General features: G+C 38.7%; 1 protein-coding gene across 2 annotated transcripts in view; it reads right to left on the bottom strand.

Moving 5' to 3' along the window:
- The window catches only part of SDHAF3 (succinate dehydrogenase complex assembly factor 3), a 33292-nt gene extending 17882 nt beyond the window's left edge, over nt 1-15410 (bottom strand). Inside the window, exon 1 of one of the 2 annotated variants that reach the window (XM_082296247.1) lies at nt 15159-15410. In XM_082296247.1, coding sequence (XP_082152373.1) covers nt 15159-15401 — 243 coding nt within the window. In that variant the 5' untranslated portion in view covers nt 15402-15410. The remainder of the gene's footprint in view (nt 1-15158) is intronic. The other variant, XM_082296248.1, reaches the window with a different exon arrangement.
- Between the last annotated feature and the right edge of the window lie 647 nt (nt 15411-16057).

Genomic DNA, 16057 nt, shown 5'->3' with positions numbered 1-16057 from the left:
CCACTGCACACTGCTGCATGCTTTCTGTTAGACTACTAAATAAATTCAAGTGAAAGTGTTAGATATCAATCTAATGCCATGAAAGACTGGAATTAAGTCTTTTGGATACCATGGCACTGATTTTCAAAAGAAGAAGATGCATAAACTCATACACTTCATTTATTCTTATACTTGTTACTGTCCATTAAAAGTGTGTGTTTGTGCAAATAAGTGCACAAACAATCCATCAAAAACAATACAATAAAAATTAATAATGCAGACAGCATTCACATCAGTATAATACAGGTTTCCAAGCTCTTGCTAATTACCATGAAAGTTGTTCCATCACAGTTATATTCCACACTGTCTAGCACATGAATCCTCATTTCAACGACATACACACTTTATATGGCTGACTTTGTCTCGGCATAAACATACTGCTGAAACATAAACACACTGCCAACATCACACCTACACAGTTACATTTATACATAAACTTAACTCATTATTAGGCAAAACCCAACACAGTACGACTTCCAGTTTTTGGGGACGTACTGCTCTTGGATTGAAACCAAGTGATTAAATGTGCCACAAAGGATACCAATGTGTGTCAGTGAACATGTACTTTCAGAGTGCTGAGTCAGCACTCGTACTTCAGTACCATTCAGTTGTGAATCCGACTTAGGTTACAACTTTTAGAACTGTAGTTAGTTTTGCTTGAACATAAGAAACTTTGGGAACCTTATCACCTCACATTTGAAAATTATACTTTAAGTCAAATCTTTTCTCCTCATCCTCTACACAACCTCTACCAGCAAAACCCAAAAGGGTTTGTGTGAAGGACTGGGTGAGGCTACAACCAACCTGATCTAAAATGGCCCTTCCAGTCAAGGTCTTCCAGGCTACCTCGGCTTTATTACTCTATTCATTAAAACCCCAAGATTAGTCCAAGTTATATTTTAATGACTAGCCTCAAGTTAAAAATATTTAAAATACAAATCTCAGGTTATTGGTAAGATCTGACATTATGTTTATTGGTAAAGAAACATTGGTAAGATCTGATATTATGTTTTGAGGACTACCAGATTTTAGATTTTTTTCATATGTTTCAGTACTGAAGATACCATACTATATCAAACAGTTCTCTTCCTCCCCCAAGGCAATTGTTTCAAATAACTACATCAACTACAAAGTTCGCAAAGACAGACAAGTTCACATACTTAAGAGATCGGTAATAGAACAGTGGCATTATTCAATAATCAGCTGATTTATTCAAACTCTTTTAGTATACAAGCTTTTACTAACACACGCAGAAGCTAGATTCCATCCTATTTTTTCATAACCAACACAAAACTTCATTAGCAGCTATTTTTCAGAAAAGAAACACTGTGTTTATAATTTTCCTCACTAGACCAAAGTCACTGAAGCTTTACTTGTACAACATGCAAGTGAAAAGAACAACAAAACCTCCTTTCCACTTGAAACACAATACACACTATGCAACAGCACTCCAAAAAAATCTGATCAAAATTTACAAGCAGTGCATCTTAGCAGTTCACCAAATTAGGTTCAATGACAGCAAAGGATAATTAGAAATGCTCTAATACCCTGCATTACCCAAAGGTTTATTTTCTGCCTGCTTGCCCTTGAGGTACTGCGTAAGATGATAGCTCTCGTTTTTCCAGGGAACTCGGGAGTTCCTCTATAGCCACTGTCACCCAAACAAGTTAACAGGGCTTCTTCATGCAGCTCTTCCTTCACCCATACAACACCCTCCAAAAGGCACCATGCAAAACAAACTTCCCAAACTCAGTCTCATCTCTGTAGCCCAAGAGAGTGTAAACTTGGCCCATGACATTTCAGAAGCAGATCAGTAAAATGGAATGATGAAAGTGTGTGCTTACTTGTCTTATCAACACAAAGCACAACTATGAACAGCAGCTGGCCTATGCTCTCCAGAGGCCTCTGAAATAGCAGTGAACGCTATTTGATTCAGAATTGATTCAGAATTGAAATTTTAAATAAATGTAAGTATTCAAATAATATTTTACAGATCTAGGACGCAGAATAACAAGACACGTCTGGCAATCCCTCCTGGTTAGAAAGACAGCAAGGGTGGGTTTTTTCACTTTCTTTTCCTTCCAGGAATGTATTTTCCACCTGCCTACAGCTGAACATTCAGAAACGCTACTGTGCAGACACACCACCCAGTTCTGACATGCAATTTCATTATGGCCTAGAATTTACTCTTACTTCACCAGACCAGCAGCAGAACAGCTCTGGAGAGTTCAGAGCTTGTTTCTTAGACAGTTCAATCTCCACACAGATTTCAGATATGACAACTCCTGATTTGGAGAAAGGTAGATAAATCTAACAGTTGTTGATAATCTGCTAATGGGTGACAGAAAGAATTCAGAACAAAAGCAGCACTTGCACTTGACAGCAAAGGAGTCAGAGTTCTGTCTGCAGCAACAACTTACAGCACTGCCAGGGAATGCTTTGAGAAGGTACTGGAACCTGGGAGCTTGGTGCCACAGTCCCTGGCACAGGTATTGATCAAGGACAAGCATCTTTCTGCAAAACAACTCCCAAGTTCTGCCAGTGAGCTGGCACAGATCAGGGACTGCTCCCAGCAGGCAGTTTGGTGTGGCCATCCTGCTTTGGAGCATAAGAGTTTAACAGCATGGAAATGGGCTGTTCCACTGCGAGCTGCAAAGCAGCCCAGGTACATCGATTCAGCAGTACACACCCACCTTTAGCTCAACACTGCCGTGGCTGAACAGTCCCCAGCCCGCCCTGCAAGAGGTGTATTCCCAAGCCAAGAGCTTATTTCATACACAGCTTGCTTTTGTCTTAGTATCTCCTCTGTAGTGTGTAGTTTTTGTATTGGGATAATTTTTTCCAAAATCCCATCACTGTGAAGTCTCTGAAGACTCTGCATAGCAGAGTACAACATCTGGAATGTTGTCAAGCAGAATTAATAAAAAGGTTTTCTTGCATGCAAACAGGAAACATTTTAAGTTCCCCAACTGCAAAATTCCAACTTCTTTCTCTTAACCAAATACTCTGATACATGAATGGCTTTACCTTCATACTTCAGTAAAAGATCTGAAAGCAACTTCACCCACTGCTGCTGTCCACTGAGGACACTGTGCAGCCCACTTGCAATTTCAGAAGAACCCACTGAAATCACCCTATGATTTCAATATGCTTTGCTTCAAGTCAAAGCCATTAAACACTCAATGAAGCAGATGGTGGCAAACCCCTGAAATACACCATGCATGTATACTGCACAGCTATAGATACATGAATACAGAAAAAAAAACAATTCCAATAGGTTGGAAATAGTTAACATCTAGAAAATTAAGTCTGTGAAACACTTAAGGTTCTTAACACTGGATAAGTGATAACTGATCAATGCTACAAAAAACATCCTTAGGAGAGGCAAGTTTGCTGTAATGTCAAATGAAGTCAGAAACACTTTTTCCTGAGATAGGAATAAAACAAAATGCAGCTATACTATTTCCAAGGAAGAGCTGATGAAACCCAAGCTATATAATACAAACTAGAAGTTAAAGGAGAACTTTCCCAGGAAACATGTGGGAATGCAATAAAATTGGCACTGATGGCTTTTTTCACAGTTAATTCTCCAGGGCTCAAATGGCATCCCCAGATCTTCACACGTTTCCCACCAGCCACAAGAAAGTAGTCTGCATTATTTTTGAAGTTGAGGAGGCATAATAAGTGTATATATATTTTTTTATATATCTACATATACACACACACACACACATATATATAAAACAGATCTTCTCTCACCAGGAATATAAAACTACACCCTTTAGAACAAAACAACAACACACACAGGTGGCTCTGTGTGAAAAATCAAAACCTTGTTAGCTATATCAGGAGTATTTCCATTACTGGCAGACAGATGGAAGGGGTCAAGGCTGGAAAGGTGACATCCATCATCTCAGTCCAAGGTCTGGTGGTCTAACTATATTTACCAATTATCAAAATAGTCTTCTACTGAAGATGTCTACAGAGGCCAAGACAGGCCTTGCCCATATCCAACACACCAGCTGTTAAAAAGATGGCTGTTAAAGTTTAGAGATAGCAGTATATCATTATTCATGTCCCAGGACACATAATCATAGGACAATGTCTTTTCAAAATTTAGAAATGACCAACAGAATATTCTTACCAGGATTTCCTTGCCTATTTTCACTGCACAGCTTCTTAGTTCCTTCTTACACTTAAAACTGGGCCATCTGTTTTTCCATATGTGTAAAGGTTTTACAAGGACTTGGCCTCCTGCAAGCCATTGAGACTTCAGCTTCTAAGTCTTTCTCATTACATCTTTTCAGCAATTTCATCCAACACAGACACCTTTCCACCTTCCGTAATGAAGCTCCCTGAGTCCTAAACGATTTCTGGGTCATCCTCTATTCAACTAAAATACTGCTCTACACAAAACTTTGAAGAACAAAGGCATCTTAGCCCACATAATACCATTTTTGCAGCCCTGGGGTTTAATGCATCATCAGAAAACAAACTTTCAAACAGTTCCATTGTAAAATATAAATATTTGATTGTTTATACCATAGGTTGTTCTTATCGAGGAAAACAAAGACAATCCTAGGCAAACTGCCATCAATGTTTCTAAAAGCAAGGGTCTACCACAACTATTTTCCTCTATCTGGTTAAGCCTGGGAAACTAGTCTGCTGCTGAGGAGTGGCACCTGCTGGCAAACAAGCACTCCACAAAAATCAGATTCACTAGTAAAACAAATAATAAAAAATTTTTAAAAGACAAATCAGAGTTCACATTACTCACAAAGCAACTCTCACTTCCTTCTTGATTGATAGGATGATGATGTTTTTCTCAACAGTGTAACTCCTTTCAGTTATGCTGGCGGTACTGAATTGCCCATGAGCCAGAACAACATTGCTAGCACTACCAATGAGATTTCTTTTCACTTCTCAATCAGCAGCTGAACTGAAGAACAAAAGACATGTTTGCCATTTAATTAAAACCCTTCACATCATGGATCTCTTAAATAAATTCTTACAATGACTCACTGTAATGGATGTTAAATAGCTCACCAGGGTACTTCACTGTGAACAATAAACTGGATTTAAAAGGCCCAGAAAACAACTGAATGTCATGATTTGCTGAACACCTTAAAATTAATTCTAAGCATAAAATCAAGTTTAAACCACTGCAAATAAAGTACATAGACAGAACAAATAATTGAACATGAACCAAAATATCCTTAATTTTAGAGAAGCCTGCTTGTACCAGAGCCAAAAGCTGACCTACACCTTCCACAAGGTTTTATTCCTGGAACTGTGGCAAACTGTAATTTGTTGGCTTAAAGTATCATGGTGAATCACTGAAACATGCCATATTCATTTTGAAAGGGACAGGAAAAAAGAGAAAGATCCAGTTTAAATGTTTTACTGGTGTCCAGGAACAAAAGCAGGAATAAATAATATTTTATACTATATTTTCATTTTTGAAGAAAACTTTCTTTTTAAAGAAAACAGTACTACGCAATACCAACATATTTTGTAACAGCATCTTACTAACAATAAAACTTTTCATTTGGTGAAAAAAAATTTCCATTTGGAGTATTACTATACACTTCCAAAAATACAATTGCTTTAAAACTCAATAGATCCATTATGAAAAAACTAAAATAAGTAAATTTTTTTAAAAGAGTTTTGTATCTACATACTGAGGTTCCATCTGCTCTGGGCATACTCTCCTGGGGACTACCACGGCTGACCTGAATTTTATAATCACGGAATATGCCAAGTTGGAAGGGACCCACAAGGATCAGTCCAACTCCTGGCCCTGCACAGGACCATCCACAAGAGTCACACTCTGTACCCAAGAGCATTGTCCAAACACTTTACCAATGCAAATCCAAACCAGAAAGCACATTACAACAACATTATGCCTAACCAAGTGGAAACCACAATAAAGTTTTCTAGTTGAAAAGCCTTCTCAAAATCTGCAGCATTAAGTTAACAATTCTCAACATATATTTCAATAAATAATTTAACAATAATTGAATCTGCAGGAACTCTAGCTTATATTACTAAATTCAGCATCCTACTTTTTTCTAGCATAGGAACAAGGCTTCTCTAGCTAAGTATTTGCTGCCATCATGTGTACACTTTAAAAATTGCAAACTTATGAACAATACTTTTCCTTCATCAGGTCAAGAATCAGCCATGAGAGTACACACAAGGGCGTTACAGATGTCAGCCAGAAGGTGACAATGTTTTAAGGATTGCTAATGTGAGTTCTTACCTCAATATAGACTGCCTATTATAATCCAAATGCTATTACAAAGACCACATGCTTTCACTATAAAATCATAAGAAACAAGAAACTGATTATGAGTAAATGGTATTTGATGGCCCACAAAAAAATAAACCAGTTGCTCTGACTTATTCCACGCAAATATCAATACTTCCAACAGCACCCAATACCTTCAGCCATGACATCTCCAAAGAAGCAATGGTGATGGGGACTTAAAACTCAAATCCTTTCACCACATTTCTTCTGGTTCAGGAAGAAAAAAAAAAAAAATAAAAAAAGAATGTTGCAGTGACCTAATGTTCATTTCCTCTAAATTAGGGAGTAGTTCAGCAAGAAGAAAAAAATACGATAAAGTTGCATAAAACTAGTTTATCAAGTTTACGCCATTCAGTCATTCCCACAACGAAAAGGAAGATGCATCTACAGTGTGTCTGTTGTTAGCCAGTCTTGAAATATGGGTGCAAGGTCAATTTAGAAGGTATTTTACAGATTTACCTAGTTACTGCAGTGAGAAAAAAGTGCATCATGCTCTCTTTCATCTTAGACTGCTCTGCCTCTCACTAATGTCCCTGAAACAATAAAAACCAGCATATTAACAGGACTCAACCCCCTCACACATCAATAAGCCTGAAATCCAACACTCAGTAACTCTGCTTCTAGTATGAATTCTAACTTGTCCACTAGAAATGCCTCATTACTATACATTACTTCTGGAAATTACCTTTAAAAGCTGTAAGTTCAAACATTTTATCAGATACTATGATTAAATATATTTTCCAAATTATATCCTTCAAAAATACAGTTTGAAATCAGCAGATTTGAGTCAGAAACAAAAAATACTAGAGCAGAAATTTTCTGCTTGATGGATTCCCAGGAGTGAGCTTCACAAAAAGCAGGATATCACTAAGACGACGTATGGTTGTAAGTACAGTCAGCTTCAGCCTCAAAAGAGCCAAAGCTCTCAGCATTACAAAAGACAGCTAAAGCAACATGAATGGTGATAAAGACTCTACTAAATACAAGATTATGAGATCAAAATCTCAGGTTCAGTTTCTTGCAAAAAACAATATGCAATTAAATTACTTTAATATCAGTGAACTGTATAAAAAATCTTTCATTCTTCAATGGGTATACATCCTTATGTCCTAAGTATAGCTCTATATATAAAAATCTGGGGCTTTAAAACCCTTCAAGATGCATAACTCTATTTGTACAACATCACATTATGCTGAAAGAAGAAGAAGAAAAAAAACCAAAACAGTTTCCAAACAATTATTCTGATGTGCTCCAGATGCCATTTAAACTTGCAGAAAATATCAATTTTGTGTCTACACAGGACAGAAAGGCACATCTATACAGTACATGCAATTACAGCACTCATAATATTATTGCTGTAATTACAAAATATGGTACTTGACAGCACTTGTAGAAAGTTGGCAGTGTTTATAGTGTTGATAGTAGAAATGCACTGACAACGCAGTAAAACCTACCATGCTTACAAAACACCATGCTGACAATATTCACACAAGTACCAAACAAATGCTAGAAGGAAGGCGTCAATAAAACACAAACAGAAATCCTTGTAGCTTTGCAACTGCAATTCATACTCTGTTTGTTTGTTTGACCCACTACATTGTCTTAAAATGCAACAGAGTTCAGACCTCAATACCTTCATCTGAAAACCTAACCTGGTAAGATTTTCTAAATTCTACTGCAAAATACTTTAAATACTAAAAACAGGGCTGTAACTCTGGAGGCAAAACAATCAGAATACCCATCTGCTCCCCTTTCCTTTTTTTTTTTTTTTTTTTTTTTTTGTTTAAATGTAAGAGAAAGCAAGAAATCTAACAACACTCATACTTGCATACATACAACTTGAAGAAAAGCTTTTTCAGACACCCATTTGCTTTCAGTAACCTGTGTCATGTTAAACTTTTTGAAATGGCTGTCAAGGAATACTGAAAAAGAGGAATCAGCCTAATTCACAGCAAGTAAGATAAACTTACATTCAAAGAGTATTTGGATATCTGAATGCACAAAGTAACAAACTGCTGATCATTGCAGCTCTAATTTAAAAAAATCTGGAGGTCCTGAGAATTATGTGTTATTACATTTATAATTTATATATAATAAAGGCTTTTGATTCCCTAAGTTTCACACACATACACAAGTACAACAGTATGTTAGCTAGCATGGTTATGCACATGCTGTCTCAAATGGCTTGGACAGAATTTTATACCACCACTAGATGGAAACCTGAATTACCTTTTACACTGACAATTCTGTAAATGCTCCACTACTGGTTCTGCTTCTACTGTGTCTGGCTGTTTTTTATTTAGCAATCTATTCTCACACTGGCTGTCACCAGCCTGTACTTATTAGGAAGGTGTCCGTGGGCAGACATTCACAAAACTTCTACAGTATCTTCAACCCTGAGAGCATTAACAGAAATATGCCCTGCCAGTGCTACCCAATGCAAGGAATAAACTGTTACACCCAGTAGAGATGCACCCCACTTCTACAGCAATTTAAACTTCTCAATCTAAGTTACAACTAATAAAATTGCTACACTCTGCCACAGAATTTCAGTTCAGGGATTCAATTCATGCCACATTTTAAATATCAATAAATCTGAAATTTATAAACCTATTTGCACATACTTGCAATGTACCTTGTTGTGAGGTGACTGGCACACGCAAGTGACTGACATTACTGCTGGATGTGACCCCTATGGCTTGGATATTATTTCCTGCTGTGTCAAAACACTTGTAAATAAAAACTTCAACTAGCAGATAATCAATTATCAAAACAGCCATCTGACTAGCTACATGCAATCACAGATATGACAGCATATAGATAATTGGTATGGTAACATGACAGAAGCACTGAGAATACTGATGCCACAATTTATAAAATTTTAGATTTGGAAAATACAGCAAAGGTCTAAAACCAGTATGTACACAGGGGGAAAAAAAAAAAACAGCCCAGCTAGAAGTCACTGGCCTCAGCAGTGGGCAGACGAACCTGAAAGAGAATGATGCTGCTTTCCAGGTGAGAAGTAAGAGATAACCCTTCCCGCAACAGATGTGCATCATGCACAAGCAAGTGGGTATCCACCAGGCTAGCCCAAGTCTCACCACTTCAGAAAGCTCCCAGACTGCCTGGATTCTCCGTGGAAGAGAAGCAGACTCCTGCTTCTAAACCCGAATCTGAAAGAGCACTGAAAGGATGGAAGAGATGGCATAATTTGAAAAAGATGCTATTTGCATGATACTTCACAACAGAGATCCACATGGTCAACCTTTGCAATTGCATATAAAAACTAATTCAGGACACCCACCAAATCCTGGGTGCACCCAGGCAAAATTTCATCAGAGACAGACTTCAAATCTTGCAACCAAGCAGGCCACCAGGAATGCTAGGTCACAGCAGCAGCCTGATTTCCTGTGGCCATTCATATCCAAATCCCACACACTCTTCAGTTTATCAGCCACAACTCCCTGGCTCTCAGAAAAGTGCAAAATTCCTTCCTGCCTTTTGAGAAATATAAAAGAAAATAGAGGAAATTGACTCCAATTTAGTTCTTACAAACTAATAACTAGTGAACACCCTAAGTGGGGGATAAAAACATAGGACTCAGTAGGAATTTACTCTTAATAAGAAGGTTTTTATCCAGATAGCCATTAAAATCACTAAAAGCAAATTCCAATGTATCCGGTAATGTTAAAATGAAATACTACTCTAAAATCCTATTTCACAACTTTAATAAAAGTAATAAAATGGCAAAAAACCTAAAGACATATTTTACTTCCAAAAAAAAGTATTTCTTTGTCAGGAAAAGAAAACATCTCTTATGTAATGTACTTCACTGAAACTGAGAGCAGAATTCAGAACGCCAGCAGCAGTTTTATACTTATACAACCTACATTATTTGCTGAAAGACAGCACAAAGAGCAACCCACACATCCCATTCCCATTTCAGTCTGACTCCAGTACTGGCCACAATTTCCTCTTCCACCCCCTTTGACTATTTGCTCTTCAAATTCTCCATTCAACATTTCAACATATTTTTGAGTGCCAGTAGCTTAAAAATAAATCAAGAGGGAAGATCATACTCGCCCAGAAAATTAATAATGAAAAAGTTCTGTAAGTGTATCCACTCATGAGTAGAAAGACGTATCAGAACAACTATATTCTCTGAAATATGACAGCATCCCACAATCATCCCAGCAAAGTAAATACTGCAAGTGACACAGACAACTGAAAATAAATTTGATGAATGACAATTATTTGTATTGCACCAAATATACTGATTAAAAAAATTTAGTCATTCTTGAGAGGCTACATGACCAGGTTCCCCAGACAGTTCATTTGAAAGCTTGTAAAAAGGTTTTCAGGGTCAAGAGTGGCCAAAGAATTTCCAAGGCAATTTATTCGATCTAATAGATTGAGAAAACATTGTGTAATTCTGCAGAATGATTCTGCTCATCTTAGAGACAGTCCAGGCCTTCTCATCTACAGAGTCAGGCTTTTTAAAAAAGCCAAGTACAAAACAGTAATTTGCAAAATTAATGCTTAAATGTGAAACAAATTCTTACTGAAATTATTCCACTGAATATTGTACCTATTGCAACCTGAAATAAAGTAATCAATACTATCTTAATATTACCTATCTTATGTAAGCATTCTCATCAACTACCATATGATTTAGAAGACTGTTGAACTAATTGACTTATCATACCTGTCAACATTAATTCAATAGCATTCCAAGGTAATAATCAGTATCAATCTAATTATATCAGCAGTCTCCTGTAAATGAGTACCAATTATTTTAATTAAAATATTAAATATTTAGAAAATAGATAGGAACATATATTAATAATTTATATGCTTAATTTGAATCTACCTGAACAAGCATAATTCCTGAACAACAAAGCTTTGTATCCCTCTTTAATATTTTCCAGCAGTTTCCAGACACAAACTAGCAATCCAATACCAACGATAGGAAAACCACAATATTTACATTCTTCTACTTTTATATAAATACATATGGATTCGGTCGTACCCACTTAAGAACTCTTCCAAGAATATTCAGTGGATAGTTTCCCTATTTTATAAATGCAAATAGGTCAGCTTAGGTTTCCTACAAAACTACATTAGCCATCTACATGGTTGGCTCTAACACTAAATCCCTCAATTTCTGTGCATTCTAAACAAGCAGATCCCTTCTCATCTCCTTTACAGGAAAACAACATGAACCATTCACATACTACAGCAAATATAATTTCAGAGCTTTTTACCTCTTTTTTGCCCCCTTTATTTTTAAAGCTGATCTTAGAAACCTCCCTACAGGTTTTCCATTATGTTTCACAAGAAATAAAGGAAATTTGTTCAGTTTGTGAGACACAATCACAGAATCATTCAGACTGGAAAAGACTTCTAAGGTCATCGAGTCCAACCTTTGATCGAACACAACTTGTCAACTAAAACATGGCACTAAGTGCCACATCCAGTAATTTCCTGAACACTTCCAGGGATAGTGATTCTACCACCTCCCCAGGCACTCCGTTCTTAATGACCATTCTTGTGAAGAAATTCCTTCTGATGTCCACCCTGAACCTCCACGTGGCACAACCTGAGGCTTTATTCTCTCACCCTGTCACCAGCTGCCTAGGACAAGAGGCTGACTTCCACCTGGCTACTACCTCAAATTAATATGCCCAGTTCCCTTGAATCAGCATAACTTAAATAGTAAGGGAGGCAGGGGGATCAATTGAGGCAAACATAATGTGATTGAAATGCCAAGCCTGTTTCCTAACCATTTAGCTAATATGAATCAAACTGGAGGACAAGAAAGCACACCACAGACTATGAACTAGTATATTCAAGCACACCCAGAAGGTCTGACTACCCAAAAAGAACCTGAAGAGTTTTAGCAATAGTCAAGTAGTTTCATGTTAAAATAATACATCCTTGGAAATTTTCATTCAAAAAGCATTTGGGATGACTTATTAAGATTACACTGTATATTGAAATCCTCATTCACAGTCAAGAAACATCACTGCAATCATCATATCCATAATCTTTACCCTCTGATGAATATACATCAAGACATATTATTTTAACATAAAATTAAGAATACTAATTTTCTGCAACATGAGACATCATGCCACTCTGTACCAGATGCCCTGCCCTGCATGCAACAGAAGGCATGAGGAAAGAACATTTCCAGATGGAAGCTGAATATTGACAACACTAAAGTGCATACAGCAAGGTATATACTTAGCCTAATGAACAAGCAAATTGCAAAGAAAAATGCTGGAAATGCAACACACCAAAACACTGTTATCAGAGCTGTAACTATGCATTTTTCCAAAAAAAAAAGGAAACTTAAACTTAACAGGAAATTTAAACAAGCAGTTTGTATTAATGTTGTAGTGATTTGTTTGGGTGGATTTTTTTTGTTTGGTTTGTTTGGTTTTTGTTTTGTTTAATAAAATTAGCATTATCACAGCTTCACTCAGGGCTACCTGTGCGACTCTTACGCAAGAACCAGGCCCTTCACAGCTATGCTGGTGTGTCCTGCAGAAACTGCCCTGGAGCTTCCAGCCTGTTTCTGGTCAAAAGAGTGTCCTACTGCCCAGGAAGGGTGCAAAGAATAAAGCACAAGAGAAAAAAGTGGTGCACAATACAGCTGCTCACCACCTGCTGACCGATGCCCTGCCCATGCCTGAGCAGTGATCAACCCCTCATGGCCAACTTCCCCCAGTATATATACTGAACATACTATAGGTTGTATGGTATGGAATATCCATTTGGCCACTTTGGATCAGCTGTCCTAGCTATTTTCCCTCCCAGCTTCCTGCGCATCTCCTCACTGGCAGAGCACGGGCATCTGAAAAATACTTGATTTAGAGCAAGCACACTTAGGAACAGCTTAAACAGTGCATTACCAACATTATTCTCATACTAAATCCAAAACACAGCACTGAACAAGCTGCTATGAAGAAAATTACCTCTATCTTAGCCAAAACCAGGTCAGACGACTGACACCAACATGAATTAGCATGTAATTAGAGCCCAGAGTTACCTAATCCATGTTTGTCCACAGTCCACTTTCCTCAATTACCTAGTTCAAATCTTCATGGGGCTGAGAACCACAACATAACACAAGATGCAAAGCTAGTCTCACAGGCCAAAAAACTGAAAGTCTCATTTAAATTCCACACTTGAAATAGATTATTATTTGGGTGAGAAAAAGATCCCAGAACAAAACAAAAATTAAAGATGAGAAGAGACATGTTAACTATCTGATAATATCTCCCAGCACCTTGTTAGAAGACAGACATATTTGCAAAGTTCTTTATACTCACACACTCAAAACAGTTATTAAATTAGTTTCCTTTCCTTGAACATATCATAGCTAACAGCACTAAATGTCAGGTTTCAAAATCCAACTTCAGTTACTTATAGTTCAATTTTTGTCACAATTTTCCCTATAATCTACTTTTAAAACATTTCAAAACTGAGAAATATTTTCACTATTTGTTTACTTCACTTTACAGATGGCTAAAGATATTTCAATGTAAACATTTCAATGTAAACATTTACCTCCTTTTCTAAAACTATTTTAAGGAAGATTTTAGCACTGAAAATAGTAACCTGTAACTTGTCTTTTTAGCACATGTTAAAATTGAAAGCAGTGATGCAGAAACATTTCAGCAATATCAGGTAAATGGCAACTGAGAATTACAATAGCATCAGGCATCTGAGAGGTAGATAAAAATTTCTCTATCTGAGGATCTATCAGTTGGCAAGAGGCAATTAAAATATACTTAATCCTTTCCTCTGTAGAGAATACCAGGCAGTCTTCTCCCTGCTTATTCCCGATGCCCCAGCCCAAGTTATTTTAACCCACAAGATTTCAGCTACTGCAGGTAGAAGAGATGCGTCAGTTCTCCCCTATTACCCTTCTACTGGTAAACTGGGAGGCAATGGATGCTACCTACGCTAACCACCTTCCACTGCAAAGCAGAACAGAATTTCCTTCCACAGAAAGGAAAATAGTTTTGAGATTCAAAAATACTACCACACCAGTAGTTCAAGGAGCATGTCTATACTTTTCTCTCTTGCAGCTGTGTTCATACTTTAACTGCAGCCTGTCTGTGAAGTGTCTACACATTTGCCTGCCATGTGGACTTTTTGGGGGACCTATTAATATGCTAATATCTGCTGGGGTCCAGGCATGTGGGGAAAGCACCTTATGGGTCTCTGTCCTCTGCTGCTTGCGAAACTTGTTACAACCACATCACTCGGGAGTGATCTGCTTTTCTCTCCTTGGTAAAACCATGCACTAAGTTCAGGGGAAGGGGTGTCAGGCAGAGAAGCAATGTTCACATAAGACTTGTTTCCTTAGGAAACACTGAAAAAACGTCACTCAAAACTGAAATGCAAGTTCATAGGGAAGCTATGTACTTAGCTAATTATAATTATACAATTAGTTATGTATGTAGCTATAAATATGTATATAGACTTATATAATCAATTGTAACAGATCATACGGATAATTGTGCATTTATATATACCTAATTATCTAACTGTTGTCACTCTGTTACATATACCTGTGTGGCCATAACTATGATCACAAATATTTGAGGCAAGGCAATGAGAACCATAAAAGACAACGTGCCCAGAGACATGGAGCTACAAGGCATTCTGCACCTCTGTAAGGAGCTCGCCTTTCAAGGGAGCATGCCCGAGGAGACAGAATCGACTGGGCTGGAAAAGGCCTCTGAGATCACCGAGTCCAACCTCTGAACAGCTGCGACCGCCCGGCGCCCCTGACCTTGCCGGGGCCTGCCCTGCGCCCCGCCGGGCCCCGCCGCTCCCGGCCCCGTCCTCGCCCCGCAGGGCGGCGGGCACTTGCCTCCCACTCCCGCAGGAAGCGCTGGGCCTCGGCAGGCCCGGCCGCCTTGTGCCTCCGGAACTCCTCCTTGACGTAGCGGTCGCCCAGGTGGCGCAGGGCGGGCGGCAGCGCCCGGTGCAGCTGCAGGATGCGGCGGTACAGGCGGCGCGCTCCGCCCGCCATGGCGGCGGCCGTGCGGGGCGGGCCGAGGGCCGGGCCGCGCCTCCTCCGCGGCCGCCGCGCCAAACCAGCGCTCAGCGGGCCCTGTGGGGCGGCTCCGCTCGGAAACCGGGGGGCTGCGTCTTGGCTGTGGTGTTTAAAGCGGTACCGAGAAATGCAGTTGGAAATAGCAGATGTAAAAATGCGTAGAGGATGTTGTTTTAAAAAGACGGATGTGGGTGGTAGGGATCACAATATATAGATATAGATATAAATGAAACAGTTCATTTTTGGCTCCAGGTTCACCACCAGAAGAAGAGACTGTGCACTTAACACCAGGGTGGCACAAATTAATTACGCCACGAAGCGCAAGCTTCATATGCTTAAATTTTATTTACTTGCATTTTCACTGTGAGACGAGAGGAGCCATAGCAAGAAACCTTACTGCCTCCGTGGGGCTGCTGGGGACTTTGTGCCACCACGTTGTCACTACCGAGCTCCTGCTTCCTCCTACCTCCCACTTACAGCCCAAGCTCCAGCTTCCGAGCTCTCCATAAAGCTTTTTCAGCAGCTTAACATCGCATCCAACTCGCCCATGCGGAAAAACCTTCAAATGTCAACAGTCATAGATACTGTGGAAAAAGCAGAGTCAGGCAGTGGCGGCAGTGGCAAAAGTCCTG

Source organism: Coloeus monedula, assembly GCF_965178545.1.
Source record: "Coloeus monedula genome assembly, chromosome: 1".
Lineage (NCBI taxonomy): Eukaryota > Metazoa > Chordata > Aves > Passeriformes > Corvidae > Coloeus > Coloeus monedula.
Note: the sequence above shows the minus strand (reverse complement) of the source record. Positions and strands in the feature narration are given on the sequence as shown.